The 25681-nt window shown below is 32.7% G+C and overlaps 3 protein-coding genes across 3 annotated transcripts; 2 read left to right on the top strand and 1 right to left on the bottom strand.

The window, feature by feature from the left end:
* Positions 1-1057: 1057 nt before the first annotated feature.
* Positions 1058-3238, top strand: LOC123909844. Its single transcript, XM_045960769.1, is given in 1 exon segment — positions 1058-3238. A coding segment is annotated over 1 exon segment (1779 nt). The 5' UTR covers positions 1058-1099; the 3' UTR covers positions 2879-3238.
* A 6491-nt stretch (positions 3239-9729) lies between these two features.
* On the top strand, positions 9730-13801 carry LOC123908638 (probable xyloglucan endotransglucosylase/hydrolase protein 30). The gene is made up of 4 exons (XM_045959332.1): positions 9730-10373; positions 10524-10624; positions 11126-11334; positions 13025-13801. The coding sequence occupies exons 1-4, from the start codon at positions 10157-10159 to the stop codon at positions 13545-13547; spliced, it is 1050 nt and encodes a 349-aa protein (XP_045815288.1). The 5' UTR covers positions 9730-10156; the 3' UTR covers positions 13548-13801.
* Positions 13802-19716: 5915 nt separating this feature from the next.
* Positions 19717-25027, bottom strand: LOC123905962 (cellulose synthase-like protein D2). The gene is made up of 5 exons (XM_045955768.1): positions 24851-25027; positions 24384-24450; positions 23293-24134; positions 21997-22813; positions 19717-21896 (listed from the first exon to the last, which is right to left on the bottom strand). Exons 3-5 carry the CDS (start codon positions 24102-24104, stop codon positions 20136-20138), a joined length of 3390 nt encoding a protein of 1129 aa, XP_045811724.1. The 5' UTR covers positions 24105-24134; positions 24384-24450; positions 24851-25027; the 3' UTR covers positions 19717-20135.
* Positions 25028-25681: the final 654 nt, after the last annotated feature.

Consider the following 25681-nt stretch of genomic DNA (forward strand, 5'->3'; position numbering starts at 1 on the left):
TGACTCAACCTCCTCCTATGGCTCAGGTCGGGCCTCGTGCATCTCAACATCTTGTTGCTCCTCTGCCTCCTCAAGATGAGGCTGACGTTGGGAGGGTTCAGCCTGTGAGAAGAGGATTCAGCATGGTGCTCTCTCCTATCATGTTCAAAAGTAGAGGATCAACAACGTTCTCACTCTAGAGTTTAAACACATCATAACATGGTTCACACTCTAGATTGTGGCTGAACTAGTGCACATAAGAAAGAAAAGAAGAAAAAAAAAGGCAAATTTGTATTAACCTCTTGTTTGTTGAGTTTAATCTTCACTTGTGAGGGGACTTCAACAACAAATTTGAAGAAAAAATAGGATCAGACGATGGTTAGAAATTTTGGATTTTTTAAAGAAGTTTTTAGGAGTTTTAGAAACTAATAGAATGAGGGAGAAAATGGCAGGATTCTTTTTTTTTTTTTTTAATGGTAGGATTCATGTATATGGTTCACATTATAGAATGCAAGTTCGTAAATGTTTGCATTCCATAATGTAAACGTGCATCATGACAAATAACCTTATATGAAATCGTGACAGATTTAAATACTGGGAGATGTTCTTTTTTTTATCATTTTTTTTTTGTAGATAGACAAAATGACAAGTCATTATAAACGTACACACAAAATGGATGGAACTGAGGAACTCCAATCATGACATCAAATATAACAATTTAGGGGCTCATTTAAATTAGCTCATTTTTGAGCTTATACAAACAAATTATGCAATTTTTATATATTATTATAAGTTTGTCAAGGTAGTTTATGATAAAATAGTTTATAAAAATACAATTTTCACTAGTATAAACTTATAAAATAGCATAAAACATAATTTATATTGCATAAACGGTTTGCATAACCTAAAAAATAAATTAATCCAAACAGACTCTATATATTTCTACCAATTGAGTTAAGATTCATGGAACCTTGCTCGCATTCTAGGGTAGTAGGGTGCAAGGGGGCTGAATTTCACAAGAGATCTCCTTTTACCACCTCTTGGGACGCACCTTACGAAATTTCCAAAATACCCTTGCTTTTTCTTTTTTGCCTCCGCAAACTCTTCCTCAACTCATCCAATGACGGCAACAACAAATGCAGAAGAACAAGAAGCAGCACGTCTCAAAACAATAGCAGAAACAAAATACAAAACAACCAAAAACACAAAATCAGCACTCAAATACGCCAAACGAGCATAACGTTCAGCACCACACTTACAAGGAATCTCAGACTTAGTCACTTCTCTCAACATCCTATCCTCCCCTGATTTCTACGCCGTTCTCGACGTCGAACCCACCGCCACAATCACCACCATTCATAAACACTACAAAAAACTATCTTCACTTCTTCACCCTAACAATAATCACCACCACGTTGAATCTTCTCAAGAAGCCCTCAAACTTGTTACTGACGCTTTCGGCATTTTATCTGATAGAAAGCTTAGAGAAGATTACGACGGGAAGCTTGATCTCGAGATGAGAGAAAAGGTAAGGACTTTTTGGACTGCTTGTGATACTTGTAGGGTTTTGCATCAGTTTGAGAGAAAGTATTTGGGTCATAAACTTGTTTGTCCTGGTTGTGATAAGAGTTTTAAGGCTGTTGAAGCTGTTCAGAGTGATGGGTCTCAGTCTCAGGAAGATGAAGAAGAAGAAGATAAGACTTTGGGTGATTTTATGTTGAAGAGGAAGAACATTAAGAAGAAGAAGAATGGGAAAGTGGGTTTTGAAAAAGATGAGATTTTTAAGGGTAATGATGAAGTGGGTGATGAAGAAGATGAGACTTTTAGGGGTAATGATGAAGTGGGTGATGCAAAAGGTGAGAGCTTTAAGGGTAATGGTGATGTGGGTGTTGAGAAAAGTGAGAGCTTTAAGGATAATGATGAAGTGGGTATTGTTGGGAGACTGAGGAAGAGAACGCGTTCGATTGGTGAGGTTTTGGAATGTTCTGAATCCAAGAGGGTTGTTGGGAGTGAAGAGGAAACAATGACATTGGCTGAATTTCAATCTAAAGTGAAGACTAAGAGAAAGGACGAGAAAGGGAAGATGAAGGGATTGGAGATTAAGAAGGGTTTTGCGGTCGAGGAGAAGAAGAATGAGGGTTCTGTGAAGAGAAATGGGTTGAGTCTTGAGAGGCATAGGGATACTAGTGGCGAGGAATTAGATGTTATGGCGGTTGCGGATTCGGATTTTTATGATTTTGATAAAGATAGAGTGGAAAGGAGTTTTAAGAAAGGTCAAGTTTGGGCTGTGTATGATGACGATGATGGAATGCCGAGGAGTTATGCTTTGATTGATGAAACTGTTTCAGTGAATCCTTTTAAAGTGATGATTAGTTGGTTGGATTTACAGAACAATGGGGATGGGAAGATTGTTAGTAGGGGGAAATTAGGGTTTCATATACCTTGTGGGAGATTTAAAGTTGCTAAGAAGGTTTCCATAAGTTCTGTAAATGTGTTCTCTCATGTTGTGGATTGCGATCGGGCAGCGCGTCAGGTTTACAAAATTTATCCTAAGAAGGGATCAGTTTGGGCGCTTTATAGTGAGGCGAGTCTTGATGCCGGCGATTGCAATATGTGCTATGATATTGTTGTGTTTTTGACAAGTTACAGTGAGATGAATGGTATGAGCATGGCATTTCTCGAGAAGGTTGATGGTTACAAGACAGTGTTTAAGAGACAAGAGAGTGGGAGTCATGCTGTTAGATTTCTTCGGAAGGATGAATTTGGGCTAATTTCTCATCAGATTCCTGCGAGAAAATGTCCTTGTGATGAGGCTCCTGAATTGTTGAAAGACTGTTGGGAGCTTGATCCGGCTTCACTTCCTTCAAATTTACTTACTATTGGTGGCATAGGTAATTGAGGTTAGCAAATCCTTTTGGTTGCTTACTGTTAGGTTGCTTAAATTAATGATTTAGAGAAAGAAAAAAAATTACAATGAGGAGTATGATTTGAGGAATCGAAACTGTTTTGGCATGTGACTTTGTTAAATTTGCAGATCAAGGAAATGTAAATGAGTTACTATTAATGTTATGCTCAATTAACTAGGTATTTTCATTCAGTCTCTGCATAATAGGGGACAGTGATTGAAACAAGTATAAAGTATATTAATACCTGTTTTGGAAGTTCTCTGTGTTGACAATATGACAGACTAATCTCATTTTGTTCTAAAAAAACATGCTCACTAACATGATTCTGTGAATTTCTTTCCTGTAATGTTCTATTCTTTAGTTCAGAAAGATCTGTCAAATATGTTAATGGACCCATTTGGTCATTGCTTCTTCATTATGCTTTCTGAGATTGACGATTTCAGGAAAACTTTTGTCTAATGGAAAAACTGTTTTGAGGAAACTAACTGATTTGTATATCTTGCTACTTGACTTTGATGAATTCAGATCAAGGAAATGTACATGAATTGCGATTCATATACTATGCTCAATTAGCTATGCATTTTTATCTATTTTTTAACTCCGCGATCTAGTTAATATGGGAGGGTGGAATATGAAAGGAGTGACCGAGTAATTTTTTGTCGCAAAAGTGACCGAGTAATGAGAGGCTGGAACATGACAACATGAGTGAGATAGAGTGAGAGAGAAGCCCAAATGCTATTATGATATTTTTCATATGCAAAATTCCTAAAATACCTCACCTCAATCAAAAAGCTGTGACCTTTAAGTCTCGAGGGGTTTTGTGGAATTTTCAATCTCACTATGAGGTGTGGCGCTAAGCTGCCGTGGCAGCCATTATAGCTGCCAGCTGCTGCTACACTAAACAACTCCACCACTGCATATCTTTATGAGATGTGGCTGCTCTGCTATACACCCCTTTAGTGGTGCTATGGCGCGTGCTATCCCCAACACTATTGTGAATCTGTTATGGAAGTCTCTGAAAAATTTGACAACTAATCCTATTTTAGACTTTAGTTCTGTGTAGCTCTAAATAAAACATGCTCACTAGAACATAATGTGGTTCTGTCATCTTCTTTCATGTGATGTTTCTATTCTATAGTTGAAAAAGATCTCTCAAATATATAGATGGACATATCTTGTCATTGTTTCTTCATTAAACCTTGAGATTTTCTAATTATGAGATTCTATCATCACTAAAACTTTATGAGAATTCATTCATCTTTAACTCCCTGACTTAGAGGAAAGAATGCTCAATGCTAGTTAAATTTACCAGTTGAAGTCCCTGCTACTTCTAGCAAGTGTGTAGGCCAAACAAAAGCATTTTTTTATCATTCTCTCCTTAACGCTAGATTTTAGATTATTATAGATTATAGACAATACTAGTGCTATATAGTGGTAGTTTCTGTAATTCTGGATTGACTTGATTCAACTGATTAGCTTGCTTTATAATGTCTAGAAAATTTCTTAAAATATCATAATTGTATCTTGGAATATTTTAGAATATCTTAGATAATCTCGAGTTGTTTTGCATCTATCATACTCTGTCTTCATATATCACTTAGTTTTCTTATACTTAATCAGAGCTTAGGGGCTAGTATTGGTATGAACAAGGGTTTTGGAATAAGATAAGTTAGCTGAAGCCTACAATATTCCTTTTTTTGATTAATAAGAGCTTTTTAGTTTCACTTAAGTCACACCAGCTTAACATGAGGCACTTCTTTATAACCATTGTCCAGTTTCAATTAACGCCTCTTTCCAATTTGAAGCAAAAAACTTTGAGTCTGGTACTCTGATCTTACTTGAGAACTGCATCCTTCTTGATTGTGTTCTACTAGTTGTTACTTAGGTTGTTATATAGTTATTTTTCAGCTAAGCCAGTTGTATATGCACGTTTTCTCCCCTGTCTCCTCTGTCGCTAGAGTTTGTTGAACAGTAAAGACGGAAAGGCCGGTGGTCACTGTGGTGTAACTGTAGCTGTAGAAATAAGCTCCCTGGAATTTAACTGTGTAATATGATAGCTTGCTTAGTCTCCATAATATACCTTGCATAGTTGGTTGAATGCACCGAAGAAAGGAAAGGACGGTGGTGGTAGTGGTAGTGATAGCAAGAGTTCGAGATTATTTTAGTTGTGGTTAATTCTATGGTGTATAAGTGAGGTGAAATGTGTCAAAAAAAAAAGTGAGGTGAAATTTTCACCATGTACAAGTTCGTTTTTATCATTAGACTAATAAGTTTCATAAATTAATCAAATGAGTTATGATGTGACATTGGAGGCCAGTATTGGTTGGTATGATTAATAAGAGCTTTTTAGCTTCAGTTAAGTCACACCAGCTTAACTTGAGGCACTTCTTTATAACCATTGTATAGTTAATTCAAGTTCTTCGTTGTTCATACTTCATATAAGCTGAAGTTTACAATGAAAGTTGTTTATATAATGTATGTATTTCAATTAATGCCTCTTTCCAATTTGAAGCACAAAAACTTGAGTCTGGTACTCTGATTGTTATAGTTATTTTTCAGCTAAAGCAGTTGTATATGTTTTCTCCTCTGCCATTAGAGTTTGTTGAACAGTAAAGACGGAAAGGGCGGTGACAAGGCCGCGGTGACAAGGCCGCGGTGACAAGGCCGCTGGTCACTGCGGTGTAGCTGTAGCTGTACGTAGATTGACATCGGCTTTCCTACATCCTACTTAGATTGTTCAATCGACCAAATGTTGTAAACTCGCCCAAAACTTTAGAGGTTACTTTTGCCCCCGCATTGATTTATTAAAAATGACATCCTTCAGGTGGGTAAATCTGGACAAAACGGTAATTTTTAAAAAATTGCAAGCAGGGTGTGGAAAAAGAAGCCCCCTAGACTTTAACTGCATAATAAATAGTATTACATGGTTGAATGCACTGAAGGAAGAAAAAGAACAGATTATTTTATTTGTGATCAAATCTATGTTATTGTTACATAAGTGAGATAAATCTCTTACGCACAAACTTGTGTTTAGCTTCTCACGTGTTCAACAACCTCAAACAGTGAGGATCAAATTTGCTGAAAAGAAATAGTTGCAGTTGGGAGACTATTATTTGAAGAAAAAATTTATAGTGACAAAAAATGAAACATGATTAATTTATGTCTTTGGTTTAAATGTTTTTCCTTACAAAATTAAGTTATTTGAAGTTTAGTCTCTAGTAAATTTTAAATATGATTTTAGACCTTTAAAATATTGCAGTTTATAAGAATAATTTTTATTATAAATATTTTTTTACAAAAAAGGATACTTTTACTTTTAGTCTTTAAAATAGTCCCTTATAAGATGCAAATAGGACTAAAAGTGAATAATTTTTTTTTGAAGAGAATAAACTTGTAAATTTGTGATTTTCTAGAAATTAAATACATATTTAATTATATTTGTTTTTTTTTTTCGTAAAAAAAAAAACTATATTTGTTTTTACGGAAAAACATGATATATTTATGGAGACCATATATTTATTTAATTTATATGAGGAAATATACTTCTTGAACATGATATATACTCTTTTGAACATTCTCTCTAACATTAATTTCAACCAAAAATTTTGTCAAATAGTCTACAAAATGCATCTAGAAATATTAGTACGGTGAAAAAACTTCAACCAAAATTTTTGTCAAATAGTCTACAAAATGCATCTAGAAATATTAGTTCGGTGAAAAAACTTCAGCTCGACGAGACAGCTTTTACTGTGCTAGATACATTGAGCAGTTATTTTTTATTTAAAAATAGTTTTCTTTTTTTTAAATTAAAAATAAATAAATACATCGAGCCATACTATTTTTTTTTAATTAAACAGTTTTCTTTTTCAAGTTCAGCTTATTTGGTTCATGAACTAAGTTCACGAGTTAATTATCGAATCGAGCTTTGAACTATTTACGAGTTAGCTCGAGTCATTGTCAGCTCTAGAAAAAAATTGCACGTAAAACAATGCTTATAAGTTTTGTTCATCTTTTTATCCCATTTTTAGGTGGATTGAGTTGATATTTTGAATCCTATAACTCATGTTGCCCCCGATTAACTTGTTTTTTTTTTTTTTGACAAACCCCGATTAACTTGTTAATTAAAAAAGTTAGTGACAAACATAGTTAGTAGTCAAATTAATTTATGTTTTTCAAATTTTTAATTGAAGATGAATCACGTTATACTAATTAAGTAATTAATGTAATATTTGAGTAATATTGTGTCAAAAAAAAAATATCGTTCTAACTAATACAAGTTTTATAAAATTTATTGTGGAATTAAAAATTTATATTATATAGATTATTTATATAAGATTTTGCACATATTCAAAACAATTTTATATGTTAGTGAGACATATCAATATAACTACGTTTATGAAAGTGCACAAGACCAATCTTAACAATTCTCGGTAATTCTATTTTTTTGCCTAATTTCTAATTTCAATTTTTCATGATAGTAGGAATTTTTCAAAATGTGATGAATTAATATGAATTTTTTTTTACATCAAAATCTTAAAATAAACGTAAAACAATCGAAAATTGAATTTGAGATTGTTTTTCTAAAAGAACTTGTTACAATATTCTAATTATTATTGAAAAAAACTTTTTTTTTTGACAAACTATTGAAAAATCATTTAAAAATATATAATTTGCCAACATTATGAATTAATGTTGATTACAAAGTAATTTTATACGAACTAAAAATATATTTAACCGTTAAAAATACTCTTACTAACTCCGTTAAGATTTTCTCAACCACAAGGCCTAAACTCGTCGTCATGACAACCAGACACAGTTCTGAAAGATCCAACGATGCAAAATCCATCCAGGCCAATTCAATGGCATTAACTCCTCGAGCCTCCACGGCTATCCTAAGATCCCACCAGATCCTAACGTCTCTGCGACATTCAAACACGCCCACGGACAACATCGATAAAAATGTCTCGTAACAAACTCACTTCAATGCTCCAACAACTGCGACATCTCCACAATAAAAGGTTAGTCAAGCCGACCCTCCATACAAAAAGGTTATCTACAAACAAATACAGGCAGCGTGACAATTAATGACATTGGTGTTATGTTACCTCGGACGGTTGTTTCGCCCCGCAAATATGGAACAACAATACCAATCCTAAAATTTTGATATCCAGAAACTATGGCTTTTAATTACCGAAAGTATCCCCAACATTATTACCAAATTACATGACGTGTTCATACACGTATTCTCATATCATAAACGTTAGCTTCACATTTTCAGCGGACGATAATACCCTTCCATTGACACATATTCTACTAAACTCTTTTTTATTTCAAACTAGTCCTCACCACTCTTTCCAATTTAATTACTCATGAAAATTAAATAACTCCTTAATAATAATCGTTCCTTTGCATATTCTCTAACTTATAATTGAGCTGGCTAATATTCATTTCAGTTCACAAGTATGGTATATATTCTGCCGTATATTATTCAATTCGTATAAAGGAAAAATAATCATATTGGTTTAATTTACCAAACAAGCTTGTTTTGTTAGTTCAACCCCCCTCCCCTAAAAAATTATGAAGAATGAGTGTTTTTTTATAAGCTATATATGGAGAATGAGCTATATCCAATAACAAAATATATGCAATAACAACTCATATCGTACAACCACTCCATATGATTTGAGAATGCTTAGAGAGAAAGCTATAATAATAATAATCTTATCTTAATTATTAGTAGATGAGAAGCTTAGCCACTTTGTAGTACACGTGGAAGGTAATAAGACTCATCATCCCATCATCCTCCCCTAGGGTTTTTCTTTTAATGGTTGTTATGGGGTTCAATTATTTTGTGATTTTGTCTTATCAAATCTCATGGTGATGTGAATTCCTACCAAAAGCAACTCACACATAAATACAAGTGAAATTAGTTTCGGGTCGTATCATGTGCTAAATGATTATAATTATTTTGTTTAATTCATCAAACTTGTAATAAAACATTTTTAAAAGTGATTAGAATTTTACTTTTTAAATGAATAATAATCAGATAGATCATAGTTTAATTCGTGATTTCTATTTATTATTTCTCCATTAATATTATAATAATTATAATTATAATTAATAATAAAAATATATGTTCAATATGACAAATTATATATGTGGATAATCCTTATCATATTAGCATCTGGCCACCCAAATAAAATAATTTTCAGCCCAACAAATGATAGCCCCCTAATAATAAGCACATATTACGGGTCCAAAACAACAGCAAAAGGAGAAATTTTTTTGGTATAAAAATTTTGTGGATATCGAATATCTTGTAAGTAAAATAAATCAAAATTAATTATTTTTAAAAGATAAATATAAAAATATTATGAAATAAATGATCGAATGTTATCTCCGATGAAAAACCGTGCCTAATCATTAATGCTTAGGTGTGGACTCACCTAAGAATTTATCTTATTATAGTCCTACCTAATTTGATACATTAATCTTTGCAACTATACGTGCTTACGTCTATAGATATCAAATCGGTCCATAAAAATGGGATATGGATCCGTTATGGGCTTATATAAATCGTTGAGATAATCTGGATCCACACATTTTTCTTCTGCTGAATTTTTTTATTCTTATTGGTCTCTCAACTGTTTTTTTATAGGTAAATTGTTAGTAATTAATATTACAATATTATGTTAATTTTTCCTTTTTGTCTGGAGTTGAACACCGGACCTCCCAACTCCTTAAGCCTTAGCTCAACTAGCTTAACCAGTTGAGCTACTCATCTTACTCCGTCTGTCAACGGTTAAATTGTGCACATAAAAGATGGCTGAATATAATTAGAAGTAGACCATTCGATTCCTAAAAAAAGAAAGATTGGATGTTAGGAAATATTATTCATAAATAAATTTGTATCCATGTCACTTCATGTATAGCAAATTATTATTTATGGTTAAATCATTTTTTCCATTATTTATTTATTTATTTTTGGTGACTATGGATATGCAAATTAATTAAACGTATACAATGGCACGCCTCATGATATTCCACTAAGCCAAGGGCAATTTTAGAAACACATAAATATAAAATAAAATAATCAAATCAAAGGCAAAGACTAGGAGCATCCAATTAAAGACCAATATCCCCTCTTATTCTTCACTGATTTTCCTATCAACTTGGTTCCGTGTATAAATATAGACTGAAGAGAGAAGAAGAAACCAAAAAAAGTGGAGGGTAGAGAGAGAGAGAGAGAGAAATCACTTATTAAAATTATTATGGATCATCATAGCTTACGTTGTTTTGTGACTATACCCAAAAAAACTCATTTTCTTTTCTCTTTTTCTTTGTTTCTTCTCTTCAGTTTCTCAAACGCAGCTTTCGACCTTGCAACCATACCCTTCAATGATGGCTATTCTCCTCTCTTCGGAGACGGCAACGTTGTCCGTACCACCGATGGAAACGGCGTCCAACTCCTCCTTGATCGCTACACCGGTAAATTAAACTATATTATTAGATTATTTTCATACACATGCAAAAAACATTCAAAAAAAATTGTTTCGTCAAGGTTTTATATTTTCTATTATGTTATTCTTATAACAAAATTTAATTTTTTTATTTTTTATTTTTATGATGAATATATAGGTGCTGGGTTCATTTCTTCCAATATGTACCAATATGGATTCTTTAGTGCAAATATCAAGTTACCATCAAATTATACTGCTGGAATTTGTGTTGCGTTTTATGTAAGTACATACATGAATTTCTTCGATCATTTTTTTTTTTTTTTGTACAAATCTTTATTGTATCCTTTTATTCCTTTCTTAATTGATTCAATTTCTTTTTAGAAAAAGATTGTATAATTAAAATAAATTTCACGCGTTGCTTTCTCATTCATGGGATTCTTTCCTTCCTAAAGTTTCTTTTTAATATTTGTTTCCATTTTATGTGACCATTAAAAAACGCTATAATATAAGTTAGTTAAATTTACAGCACTTTAATTTGATGAAGAATTTTCCAAGAAAAATAAAAGCAAAGTCAATAATGACGGATTCAGTGGCGTGAAAAATCCAATTTATATACGTCAAATTTTTTCAAAAGAGAAAAAGTCTTAAAATTGTAGTAAACTTCAAGCAATTGATTAAATTTGCGTACATATGAAAAAATGAAAAGAAAAAAAAAATCAATTTCGTTAGTTTTAACGTTAATTTTTTATTTGTTTGAACTTATGTTGTTGTTACTTACAGACATCAAACGGCGATGTGTACGAGAAAACGCATGATGAGTTGGACTTTGAATTCTTAGGTAACGTAGCTGGAAAACCTTGGCGGTTTCAAACAAATTTGTATGGAAATGGAAGCACTCATCGTGGTCGTGAAGAACGTTACCGTCTTTGGTTCGACCCTACTAAAGGTTACCATAGATATAGCATTCTTTGGACGGCAAAAAACGTCATGTAAGTTTGTGTCACTATTTCTACATTCATGTATGTCATATAACTTATACTTCATTTGTGTGTTTGTTAAGATTTTGGTCCTAACTATAAACTTGTGTGGTCCAATCCTAGAATATTGGTTGATGAGTCCCCGTGAGCATAAATCGGTTGGTAGAAATATTAAATTTTTCTTTTTTGGTTTATAATGGAACTAAAGATCAAAACCATGACCTCTAGTAGCATACTACCTAAACCTCTGATCATTAGATCAAACCTTGTAGCTTTAAGATATATTACATCTAATATGTACGAATAGAGGTTCGAACTCTGGTACTAGTTATTCGTTTTAAAATGTAAAATTCTAACCACTAATTACTTGATAAAAAAAAAAACATTGGCTCGTGAATTTTAAAATACAGATTCTCGGTAGACTATATATGAAGATGGTTCACTCTAAAACATATATACTCACCCTATAGCATAAAACTCTTTAACTTGTTTGTATCGTTGCTTTATGAATGAAAAGTTTTTAGGTATGTGAATTTGAGGCTTTGTATTTTAACTTATAACGTGATATGTTATGAGATTGAAGTGGTTCATGTTTGACTAATTGTGAGGGGGAAAAGTGTTTGGAATTGCGTGTGGGATAAGCCATCTATCTTACAACTTGAATTGAGTATGTGTGAGCTAGCAAAGATTGAAAGCACATAATTTTCATTACTAAATAAAAAGGATTGTTTTAGATGGTAGTGATGGTATACTTTGGAGTATTGATCGATTATTTTCCCCAATTTAGATAGGTATAATTAATCTGGCCCACACATCATGGCCAACTTGAATTTTGTTTCATATGTATAGTTTTACATTTCAATAGTAGTAGCTTTTATTATTGTTATTATCTTCATTATCTTTAATAGTGATGGTGATGATAATTAAATTTCTTAACACATATTTGTGCTTATCCTTATATTTACGTTACGTGTGTATTATAAATGTAATACGTGTTAAATCATAATTAGTCATTATTAAGTATGGTCCTTTTCATGCCAAATCTTGAATTGATAGTTTGATAACTTGATGTGAAAACCTAATTGGCTAATACCTTTCAAGATTGTGGGGTGAGCAAAATTAGTTTCCTAATTAATTAAGTATCATATATTACATAGATTAATATATTAATAATAATTCAACAATTTGTGCTTCTAGAATTTGACTGAAATATCTCTCTTTGAAATATTTCATCAACCGTAATTAAGTTCAATTGATAATTGTAAACCACACATTAAGCACGTTAGTTAGGAAGATATGTTGGGCTAAGTCCAAATAAAAATTGGCACAACCTGAACTTAGATAAAGAGAAATTAATTCATGCAACATAAAGAAATATATGAAGTGTATTTTATTTAATTAATTTAACTACTATATTAATATAAGTATATATATGTAAGCCACAGAAGCAGTTTTAGTTAGATTACCAAACTAAAGCAACTCATAGATTCCTACCATTTGCCAAAACCATGCCCCCCTATAATTTCACCTAATTAATCTCTAAATCTAGCTGGCAATACTATTATTTTTTTTAATTTCAAGGGAACATATGTATAACTTATGTGCTACTACCTACCTAATTATTTTGTTAAATAAATTTGTGCATAGCTATGATTAATTAATAAGTATACTATATACTCATCACATGTTTGAATTATTGCAGATTTTACATTGATGGAGTTCCAATTAGAGAGGTGTTAAGAAATGAAGAAATGGGAGGTGAATACCCAACTAAGCCAATGTCATTGTACTCTACAATATGGGATGCATCAAATTGGGCCACATCGGGTGGAAAATACAAAGTGAACTATAAGTATGCTCCTTTTGTAGCTGAATTCAAGGACCTAGTCCTTAAGGGTTGCTCTCTTGATCCTATTCAAGAAGTTACCAATGGCGATGTTTGCGAGGACCAAAACATTGATCTCGAAGCTCAAGACTACGCAGCTGTGACCCCATTGCGTCGCCTCTCAATGAGAAGGTTCCGTCAAAAGTTTATGTACTACTCTTATTGTTATGATACAATTAGGTACCCTATCCCACCACCTGAGTGTGATATTATTCCGGGTGAGCAACAAAGATTTAAGGAGACTGGAAGGTTGAAATTTGGCGGGAGTCACCGCCGACGTTCTAGGCGAGGAGGCCGTACTACAATTCCGATAGATGAGACCGATCAGGGTGATATGTGATAATTTGATTAGATGTATATAATAGGGTCGATTTTGTGGATTCTTTTGGCCTTTTGACATTATCAATCCTATGATAGAGGTGAATAAATTAATTGGTTATATAATTTGTTCCTTAAATTATTGTGTGGTTTGGTTTTATGTTTTTGTTACTTTGTGTGTGTTGTTTCAGTAGGTGGAATATTATCGGTATATAAATCTGTATGAGTGCATTAAAGAATAGGTCAAAATACATATTGGTGGACGGTTCTTGATCATTTATGGTTGGTCTTTCTTTTATTTTTAAGCTTAAATGCATTTTAATCTCTATTTCAAAACAATTGACCAACCTATAAATTTTGTTTACGTAGATTGGGTATCTCTACACCTAATTGCGGAGATTAATTCGTCGAGTCTTGTAGGACTCAAATAGATAGAAAATTCTCCCTATGAATTTTAACACTAATGCATGCCCAAACTATGGATCGAACTCATGACCAACCTATAAGTTCGTTCATTCATTTTGATGATGTAGCAATAAATTATGTGATGTATTTTTATTTTTTTGTAAGCATATGAAATAGCAAACATTACTAAAATCCACACACAAATTTGCGGTATTAAGTTCCAATTTGCATTGTCACATAAGCTAGAGATTACGAACCCACTTTATTTTTTTTTTCCTCAATAGCTTAGTAGTTAGAATTTCACTTTTAAAATGAATAAGGTGAGTGTCCATGGTTTGAACTTTGGCCCATGTATATATAATGTGATATCTATATCAATTCAGCTCATAAACACTTGTTATATATTTTTATAAGTTTAATTTTCTGCTTGCAAATATGATCGATCATATATATAATAGTGTTATGAAAGATATAAAAGAACATTTATTACTCTCCTGTCCTTTTTATAAGAGATAACTCGATCAACAAAAATTGTCTCTTATAAAAATAATCAGAAGTAATATTATATAATAGTAAGAGAACGAATTACTAGATTGTCAAGGTACTCATACAACATTTAATTTTTTTTTATTTTTTAACTTTGTTATATAAGTACAACCATCTACACTTAGTTGATGACTAATATATATATCAAAGAATTTAATTGGTCATCTTGTTGAATTTCTTTTTTTAATCATAATTTTTCATTCACAAAATTCAAAAGGAAGACCATACTTTGTTCCACTCAAACTTAATAGAATTAATTTGCCAACTAGTTAGTTAGAAGTTACATATTGTTCATAATATTGTATTATTGTTAAATAGTTTTAAATTTCTTTTTACAATACTAGTTTTAAAATTGGGTCATGCTAAACAGTGCCCCTGGGGCACTAGTTAAGCATTCTAAAAAAGGAAAAATAAATGATAAAGTTAATGATGAGAGAGAATAACTTTTCATATCATTAAAACATTGAATGTACAATTTACTAGATAAAACTTTTATATTTATATCCTTAACTAGTGCTCCGAGGCACTGTTTAGCATTTTCCTTTAAAATTTTATAATCAAAACAAAGTACCTTTATAAATTCAATCACTTTATTTGAACTAAGAGATTAGTAGTACAACTCAAGTTTTCGTTAATGTTGTTGAGACTTGAGATTGCTTGTTAGTGGATTAATTTATTTTAAAATTCAGCTGTCACCATCTTGATTCTTTTTAAATTTTAATAAAATGTGAGCATCTTGATTTTTTCAGGTATTACGTCGCCGAAAGGGATAAAACCACTACTAAGTCTTGGCATAAAATACTCTAATAAAAATATTATTTATTTTGAAGAAGAAAAAAAACCATAGTTAGTTCTGTTGCACAAGCAATTGAATTTTTATATACTTAAATTTCATTCCATCAACTATTTAAAAACTATGTCAGGTTTTGGTATGTTATCAAGAATTCAGTTAGTGGTTGGATAGTTTTGACTTTTGTGGTAAGCTTTGTCCATAATATTACTAATATTAATGATCAATATCAATCGTTAGTTGGTTTAGTAGTGATTGGTGCTGAACTTAGTATGGAAGATCACGGTTCGATCCCCACAACTGCGATCGGAAGGGGACTGGAATCATTTTATGTCAGAACTGACTCCTGAACCAGATTAAACTGGTGGTGAAAATAAATAAAAAATATTAATGTCGAATTTTGTATGATTGCATGTCAAATGGGATCATGGATTTTGAGACATCATTTGTAAGTTAGATTCTCACACAATTTTACTTTTATCAACAATGAGTCTTATCTATTCACCTGTTATTGATAAAATCAGTTCTATGTTGTGAGATTAATAAGTAGTTTTGATATATAATAGGAGTGTTCATGAGAGAATAATTTATCCTCAAATGTGTTTTAGTGTGCACACAAAACATTTCAAGTAGAAAAAAATTCTCAATAAACATATCATTATCTTTGATTTAAATTTGTGTTATTAAGAAGAGCTAAACGATAAATATCATCAAAGAAATATGAATATCGATAGTACAAATATGTTAAAAGATAAAGTGACAACTGATAAGTCGTACAAATCCACTATGAATCACCTATAGATAATTGACATTATAAAAGAATGAGTCATACAAAAGTAATTAAAGACACATTACGGTTTGTGCAGTTTATCAACAATCATATTTTTTCATAAAAATATCTTCATATTTACATCATAGAGGAAAAGTGGCCTCTCGAATCGTAACATTGCAAAAACACTCTTGAATAAATTCTTTCAAGCATTTTGCAACTTAAAATCTAGATATTTTAAAACACAATTTAAACCTCTTTTTTCTTGTATTTTTTACTATGTTCAATTGACATAATAGTTTAGTCTCTCTCTTGGTTGAGCACTTAGCAGTGTGCGAGAAAATATCCTATGTTAAAAACATGTATTGTAATAATGAGAAGGATAACTCTTATACAATCAAATCTCCATTATTCAGTGAAGATGTAAGTCATATTGAACTCTCATTAATCTTATTATTATTTTAAAGATGTAATTCGTATTAAATTGACATCAATAAAGATGTAACTCGTATTAATTTGACGTAAATCATATTATTATTTCAATTATAAAAACAAAAGTATTACTATAATTTTTCATTTTTTTTCATTTTTTTTAAAATATTGTTAATCCGTTATTAAATTTCTAATAATTTTCAATATTGATTTATATATTGGACCATTTATAAAGTTAATCCCATACCAACATTCCCCTTGAAAACTATGGAAGAACCTTCTCAATCTCTCATGCTGTCACTGTCAGGCATTTTCAATTCCATAAAAAATCAAACAATGACGAAAGCTAACTAAGTCAAAGGCCTACTTTGTCAAAAGTAAATTCCTAAACATTCTTAAAATTCATCTTCTAAGAAAGTGCAGTGCAGGGTTACCCATTTCTTAAAGCCAAAGGTTGCAGTTGGTTCAGCTGCCACTACCAATATATTTTTGGAGTTTTAAATTCGGATCACACTCATTAGTGAATGAATCATTTTAAAGTGTATCGTTACAGTTAATTAATAAATTAAAGATAAATATTATATGTATACTTCATTTGATCTTATATATAAGAAAAATTTTAATTTATTGTAGAATAGATGTATCTATACTATAAATTTAAAAGGTATAAATTTTTTTATATATAAGACCAGAGTGGGTATAATTTTAATGGATCCAAATACTTTAAATTAAGTTCATTTAAATAATAAGAATTCTGCTAACAAATGAGTGAGAATCTTGTTTAAAAAAAACTAAAAATAAATATATAAAAAGTTCTATTAAAAAAATTTAAATTTTTATAGTGTTGAATATTTACAGCTTTAAAGACAACATTTTTACATTTAGTTTTTTTATGTACGCATTGGTTACTGGTTAGCATTTGTCTATAAACATATTAGAATTAGTCAAATATATATATATATATATATATATATATATATATATATATATATATATATATATATATATATATATATATATGCATTAAACAATAATAGTTAAATGTTTTTTTTTCCCTCTAAGTTACTTGAAACGGAATTTAATTTCCTCTGCTCTAAATCTAGACTTTTTGTCCCCATTTTCATATATTGCTGTAATTTTGACCCAAACATATATTTTTACTCATAAAATAAATGATGATTTTGGGACCCTTATATTTTTTAGCTTGGTTTAATAATTTCTTAAATGTATAAGCTTCTATAAAGTACTTTAACTTTTTTGGTTTTGTTTCTATATTACTAAAAATATATGTTTATTCGTATATTTACAACGACGGTGATCAAATATGAGTTTTCTTCTTTAAAAGATGACAGCAATTATATAAAAAAAATGAATTAATGACAAATATTATTGTCATAGTGAGTTAGTATATGTCTTTGTATGAGATCCTCATTGTATAAAAATGAACTTTTTTTCTTATGACACTTGTATAAAATGAAGCTAGAGTGGACACTTACTTGTGTTATTACTTGGATTGGATATACTAGGAAAGTGCCTTTACATATAGAACACTTGGCCTTAATTAATTTTCAGTTGTAATTGTAACTGCTACATAGAGAAATTAATTAAAGTACCCCTAGTGTGTGGATATGTAAATATTTTTTCATTTGACCAAATCCATAAGCGGCCTTAATTAATTCTTTGGATAAGCCCAATAACCTAATTGTGCCAACAAGTGTTGCGATTAAATACAAAAGCTTAGCTCAATTTCTAAAGCACTTTGACTCAATTAATTATTGGTGAATTCACCACTCCACTAGCTGTTGAATTTTCTTTGAATGACTTTGTCTGAATAGGAAATTGAATTAAATAAAGTAATGTTCAAATAGGGTGAAAAGCTTTGGATTTCTGTTTGGAAGTCACCCCAATTAATTAACCACTGTGTGAGATTGATTTGTGCACACATATTGAACTGGGTACATTGTATTATGACTAGGAAGATAATTTAAAGGAACATCTTCAACTTTTAGATTATATTAGAAACGGTCATGAAGTAGGAAGAAAGAAAAATCAGACTCATGCTTAAAAATAAGTGTATAATAGATGTTCCGAATTGGGTCGAGGCCCAATATATGCGACTCAAGTGTAAATAAGTGTACAATAGATGTTTCGAATTGGGCCGAGGCCCAATAAATGCGACTCAAGTTTTCCAGATCCAATCCAATATAATTCCCTCGCATAAACTTCTCCTATACCCCAACGACACAACAACATACACGATTGTTACTATATACTACCTCCATTGGATGCGCTCCTTCTACGCTTATGGGATCACTGTATTCATCTCAACGACCCTTATGAGCTCCTTTTACAACTCTACACTTACCCAATCAATTTGGAAAAATTCTCTCCCCACCCACCCACCCCCCACCCCTTCCATGACTCTCTTCCCCCCCCCCCCCCCCCCAACCTAAATTTCCATTGAATAAAAACTTCGGGACGCGTTTTACGAAGCTTTCCTAGTTTGAATATTATTTTTAACAGCAAAAAAAATCAAAAAATACGTTCTGAAGTTTTTATTCAAAGGTAAAAATAAAAATTTAAAGGGGAAAAAGAATTCTTCGTTAATTTGATGATCCAACTATATATATTTTCCTTTTTTACAAAGACTCAATCATACTTAAAGTGTGTATATAGTTGTGCTTTTTTCTTTTAGCATAGACAAACACTAATTAACAATGACAAAATAAAAGTGGTTTAGTTAAAGTAACGAGTTCATACTTTTAAACCCATAAATCTTCAAACACAGCCCATTAAAATAATAATATAAACTTGTCAATTTTGTAGATGAACTTGAAGATTTTTATATATTAAATCAAGAAGTGTTTCAATTATGTCCAAGTGTTGGAATTTAGTTTATATATTTGCATTTTTGTGAAATATGATGTAATTTTTAATTCTAAAATTATTTTATATCTCATATTTTAATTATGTAACTCGAACCAATATTTCATCTTTGAGTTTAATTGGACTTGAAATGAATTGACAAATTTTAATAGGATCATATAACAGATTGAAAATTGCACTTCTAACCCTTCGTATTTGTTTCGAAGGGCTCTTGAATGTTTGAAATTATCTTTCAGTGTCGTTTGAAAGTTACAAACCAAATACACAGAGTTTTGGAAGGTAACTTCAAAAAATTACCGTCAACATCCCTTAAATTTTTAGAGTATATAATTCCTTGATTGTAAATGATTCTTATTAATGAATTTGCACCCTTCCATTCATTTATCTAGGAACTTCAAAAATAATGATGTTGGGTGAATAAACATACGACGTAAGGATGACGAGAGTAATTCACTTAAAAATATTTTTTCTAATGTTTCATATATTAACGTACGACGTACCCCTACCTAGGCAACGCAATGTCGCAATGTAATGTAAATCTAACACCAAAATTTTCTCCACTTGATAAAACTCCCCTAAGAAAATGTCACAACCATAGAGAAGCACTGAATGAGAATAAAAAGAATGTATGATATATTTCTTTCTGTGATAAATAGTAATGTAAGCAATAGTTTCTTAGCAAACAATGAATGATAAGATAACTAAAAAAAAATGTTAACAACCGAAAAAAAACCCTTTAATAGTTACTTACAAGTGCTACTTCAAAAGTAATCACTAGAAAATCAAGGGAATTGGAATGAGCCTCCAATTTGATTATTATTACCAGAAGGAGGATTAATAGCAACCCATAGAAGTGATATAGTGATTGATATTAAAGCTGACCAAACAAACACTATAGTTGGTGTTCTACCTCTTCTTCCCATAAGTCCTTTTGCAAATGGATATAAATGAGCCAAGACCCAAAAGCTAAAGAATACGCCTCCGAGTAAACTACTCCATTGACGATCATCGCTGTATATAGTCCTACTAACCGCAACCGCAATTGCGATTACATTAACCATCATGATTGTGAGTGGTGGAATCATCAACGAGCTCCATTTGATTATGTATAGATCGGCGTATTCGTCGTTTTCTTCATCGCCAGATGATTTTGATGTTAATGTGAAAGAAATCTCAATGCCGGCTAATACCTTAAGTAGACCTTGAAGAACGGCGGCAAAATGTGCACTTGTGCCTCCGATTAGCCAAAATTGTTCGTTCCTCCACCAATCTTCGAGTTCGATACCGGACCATTTGATCTCGAGAATAGCCAGAAGAATAAGTGTGACTGTGATTCCCAAGAGGTAGACTAAGAAAGTGACTTTGAGGGATTGGACGATGAACTGACCGGTGAAAAGCGAAAGAGCTGGGAGGAAGCAGTAAACAATAAGGAAGAATGAAGTGAATGGATAGATTCCAACATTAAGGTAACCAATCCTTTGCAAGAATTTCAATCTAGAATTGGCCACAAGAGCGTTGTTGCGCGAAAAGAATATTTCGACTGAGCCAGTTGCCCATCGAAGAACTTGGTGAAGCCGGTCGGTAAGATTGATTGGAGCAGTACCCCGGAAGGCATCCCTCTTTGTCACACAATATATAGACTTCCATCCTCTATTGTGCATTCTATAACCAGTCACAACATCCTCGGTTACAGAACCGTAAATCCATCCGACCCTATCTCCCCATTCAGTCTTGTCTTCATACCAACAAGAGATGGCGTTGATGGCATCAGCAACAATAGAAGCTTTGAGGAGATCTCGAGGACTTGTTAGACCACCGGGATCACGTCCATTTTTTATAGACGGGTGATCTGCAAGTGGTCTACCTTGGAACTCTGCCTTTCTGATTGAATCAACAAAACGACTCGAATCTCCAAATTTCTTAGGAATAAGAGCAGTACTCATTTCTTCATCATCGATGCTACCATTCAAGTATTGTTTCTCTAGAGAAATTTCTTCAGGGACTGAGGCAACTGTTGAGGATTTCTTTTTCTTACTACCAAACCAACCGGTGACCACTTCTTGCAGCCGAGGTGGATCAAAGCCATAAAGTGCAGTTCTTCGGAATAGACATCCGGTACCGACATAAAAAGGACCCTGAATACCATCGAGAGCTCGCATATTGACGTCAAAGAAGACAGTGTTATGATTAGCATAGCGATCAGAAGGGTCTATTCCTTCAAACCTTTGAGGAAATTGAACATAGCAGATTTTGTCCCCATCGCGGTCCATCATGTAGCACATGCCTTCCCTCACTGCCTCGGAGTTGTATATGTAATGGTCACAGTCAAGATTAAGTATGAAAGCTCCATTGGACATAATAGCTGAAGCTCGAACCAAGGCATTCATGGCCCCGGCTTTCTTGTTGTGATCATAGCCAGGTCGTTTTTCACGAGAAACATAGACAAGCATAGGAAGGCGAATATCAACTTCAGTCAAATCCATTGCATTTGACTCTGATTCTGCGCCGGTCAGTGGCTCATCACTTGGAGGTTTCAACATTACCTGCATTTGAAAGAGGTCAAATGGTTAGCACATTTGATGTTTATATAAATTTAAAACAACGAAAAAATTGCAATGCAAGATCATAAAGACTGATAATTACCTGTATGATACTGGAATGATCACCCCGAGAATGCTCCGGTGCAGGAGTTGTCCAAGTCCCAGGCCAGTGAGTACCATCAGCCATCCATGTAGCTTTAGAAATTTTCAAACTCTCCATCAGTTCAACATCGTTTCCACTTCCAGCCTCTCTCCACTGCTTCATAGCTTTGATCTCCTCTCTAGTATTATAAGCATCTGCGCGCCTCTGGATTGAATCAGGAAGGCCGTTAATCCGAACCTTGAATTCCTCGTACTCGCGCTTCACCTTCCTACGGTCCCTTACAAAGTCAGAACGTACTTTGTTCTTGTAGGGATCTCTCTTCAGACTAAAATAAGATTCCGGGTTCCTCGGTTCAATATCGTGCTTCCGACAAAATGGAACCCACAATTCGGCAAAACTTGCTGCCTCTGCCATGGCCTCGAAAGTAAGAAGCGAGCCACCATCGTCAGAGACATAACATGAAAGTTTTTCAACCGGATAATTGCAAGCTAGAATCGAAAGAATAGTATTTGCAGTGACAAGCGGCGGTTCTTTTTCTGGATCTGCCGTTGACACAAACATATCAATTCCCGGAAGATCAGATCTTCCTGTTTGGTTGTGTTCACTAGGAGTTTCGAACTTCTCTTTCAAAACGTCAAGATCAGCAACACGGTTTATCGGAAAGAGCTTAGGAAGCTGGTCAAGAAGCCAGGAAAATGCAAACCAGATTTCACAAACTACTGACATCCCCCACAGCCACATTGCATCCTCGTTGGGGTTTTCTACCCTCCACTTAAGGAAGAAAATGAGCACCACCATCCGAACTAATATTATAAGCCTGAAAGCAAAGACAACAAAATGAAAAATTAACTTTAGATTAATTACTTAGTTAATATGTGGATTCAAATACTATAACAATGTTATCAATTCCAGCAGCAACACGGCAAATAGAACTGATAAAAATCAACCAAAGGAAGAAAATGGTCAAAATTATGAATCAGAATACAAGAAAAACAAATTGTCATGATCATGGAACAGGTCAACTATTGTATAATTAATGTTTTGAATTAATTTCCTGGTCAGTTTTCTGCAACAACAAAAATTAATAAAAATTTGTTCTTTGAAAAGTTTAATTACTAACACATCAAAGCAAAAATAAATTAAATTCAAATTGAATAACTGATATTAGAGACTCTCAACTAAGATTTAAAACTACCATCGAAATATTTCATTGACACATCAATGACAAAATTCAATCCCAAAAAAATTGTCTTGACAAGTAAGGGGTAAAAAATTAAGAGGAAAATGTAATCATACCGATAAGGAGTCAGAATTGCAGCAGGAATGTTCACTGTCCGGGTCAACGGCTTCCACGGCTTATCCTTGAAAACATTAGGGTCACCACCCATCCAATCAGAACCTGAACCAGAACTAGCACCATTCTCAGGATCTTTAGGCCACATAGCATTTCCATATCCATAACTCCCTTTAGTCTCAAACAACCAAGAATGATCAAATTCATTAGTATGACTCCTCGTCAAATTCCCCGATTTCATTATTGACAACCTCCTCTCCATCTTCAACGCGTCGGCACCTGGAGGCAAAGGTAGTGACTGTTGATTAAGCACAGCAGCAGCCTCATCAGTTTCTTGCTCCTTATAAGCCTCCCTGCATCCAGGACAAATCCCTTCACCGTTCCGCATACTATCTCTATAACAATCCCGACAAATCTTAAAATCACACTCACAAGGAAGTATTTCCAACCCTCTTTCATCAGTCATGACCTTTCCATCACACCCCGGCATCCCACACGCCGACCCTTTACTCCCAGCCATCTGCGGATGGCTGGATTCAGATTCAATCACCCTACCCTTCAATTGGGCGCGCGTAACCTGATTAAATCCACCTGTAAACATAGAACTCGACGCGTATTGATCCTCCACTCTCCTAGAAGTTGACCTCTGAAGAGAAATAGGTTGGTTATCAGGTGTTGAAGGAACTTGCACCGTGTAAGTAGCTTGATCAACACTTCCTCTCCCATTCTCAGATTCTTGATCCATATCACTGCTCAATTGATGAATCCTCTTAACCATAGATAACCCTTGTTTTAAGTGTGGTTTAGAACTCATGATGATGATTAATGACTTGGATTACAAAACCTACAATTTCATCATCCAAAATCAAACAACACACACAAAAACTACTTAATCAACAACAGAGTTTGTTTGCATATATATATAAAAGATAAAGAATTAATCTTTATGAATAGTTCAACAACAACCGAAATTAAAAAAAAAAAACAAAAATTTCAAAGACAAACCAAATCAAACATATATGAGTGTCAAGTAGTGCATGAATTAAATAAAAAAAAATGTAATTAATAAGAATGTTTCATTAAAATATCTTACCAACTCAAAGACAACCGAGCAATGGATTGAAGGTTGTCCCAATGGCAAAAGAACCGCGTGTCTGACGCTGTCAACTCAAAACAGGACCAAGTCCAAACACAGATCAAGATTTTTTAATTAAACAAAAACGGCGAAAACCAAACCCCGTTTAATAATTCCAACAGCGACAGTAATAACTAATAACACTCACACAGACAGACATAAACAGAACAGAACAACAACTAATAACTAGATTCTCATTGATTCATAGTACTAAACAAAAAAACAGCGCCGGCCCAGAAACCTTAAACGGTTCTTAATGTTCAAAGTTGCAATCTTTATTATAAGAATGATTTTGGGTGTGTGTGGTTTTTTACAAAATTGACACCACCTTTGAATAAGGAAAACAATAATGTAGAAAGGAGGAGAAGATGAAAAAAGAGGAAATTTTGAGATTTTGTTCCTTTTTAATTATTATTTATTATTACCGTGACGAGGTTTATTCGGAAAGTACGAAGTGTGTTTGATAGTACTATGGATGATTGTCTTGTTTACTTCAACAGAACAATTCACGCGGCGAACGAGCGAGTTTTCAGGTGTTGGATACTTCACGTGTTCTTTTTCTAGCTGGCAATGGCTAGTAATTGGGTTTTTCTTTTTCGCCACTGAAATTTAGATTATTATCCATATATTTTTGGATTTAAATTCACTAAAGTCATAAGTTTATGCAATTATGTAGTCAGTATGTTCAAAGTTATCCGATTAGGATTTCAATTTAAAATTTTATACTTAAGTAAAAAAATTAAAATCTGTTTTAAAATCTGAATCGTTTGATTGTGATCGAATAATTCATAGATGATGATTGCAGCTAACTGCATCAATCACCGATGACATCTAATCTATTTTCGTATATTCTATGAGAGAGTTAAAAAAACACACAAAAAATTAAAATAACACTATTTTTTTATTCTTTTACTGAATACTCTTATTTCTTATTTTGTCAAAAATACAAAGGATATTCCTTCTTATTCCAAATAGAATTTTTTTATCCGGGTGTTTATGAAAGGAAGAATTGGAAACCAAAATTATTACATATTTTTTTGTAGGGTCTTATTAAATGAGTGCTCTCAAAATACTTTTTAAACATTTTATTTAAGGAAATAATATATTTAAAAAATGAAACATTTCAATTTTTAGTGTCTTAACTTCATGCATTTCTATAAATTTTTGCTTTTTTTCATAGACAAAAGTTTAGATTAGTTAGACAAGGCTAAGGTTTAGTGAATAATTTACTTTTTACGTCGATACAAAGTTGAATA

This window comes from Trifolium pratense, linkage group LG2 (genome assembly GCF_020283565.1).
Source record: "Trifolium pratense cultivar HEN17-A07 linkage group LG2, ARS_RC_1.1, whole genome shotgun sequence".
Classification (NCBI taxonomy): domain Eukaryota; kingdom Viridiplantae; phylum Streptophyta; class Magnoliopsida; order Fabales; family Fabaceae; genus Trifolium; species Trifolium pratense.

What these genes read in the sequence shown, in the direction of transcription:
- LOC123905962 (XM_045955768.1), bottom strand. Translation starts at nt 24,104, where the DNA reads ATGAGTTCTAAACCACACTTAAAACAAGGGTTATCTATGGTTAAGAGG. An exon ending in GCAATTCTGACTCCTTATCG is followed by an intron (nt 22,814 to 23,292) that starts GTATGATTACAT and finishes CTTTGCTTTCAG; the next exon opens with GCTTATAATATTAGTTCGGA. An exon ending in ATCATTCCAGTATCATACAG is followed by an intron (nt 21,897 to 21,996) that starts GTAATTATCAGT and finishes TTTCAAATGCAG; the next exon opens with GTAATGTTGAAACCTCCAAG.
- LOC123908638 (XM_045959332.1), top strand. Translation starts at nt 10,157, where the DNA reads ATGGATCATCATAGCTTACGTTGTTTTGTGACTATACCCAAAAAAACT. An exon ending in CCTCCTTGATCGCTACACCG is followed by an intron (nt 10,374 to 10,523) that starts GTAAATTAAACT and finishes ATGAATATATAG; the next exon opens with GTGCTGGGTTCATTTCTTCC. An exon ending in GAATTTGTGTTGCGTTTTAT is followed by an intron (nt 10,625 to 11,125) that starts GTAAGTACATAC and finishes TGTTACTTACAG; the next exon opens with ACATCAAACGGCGATGTGTA.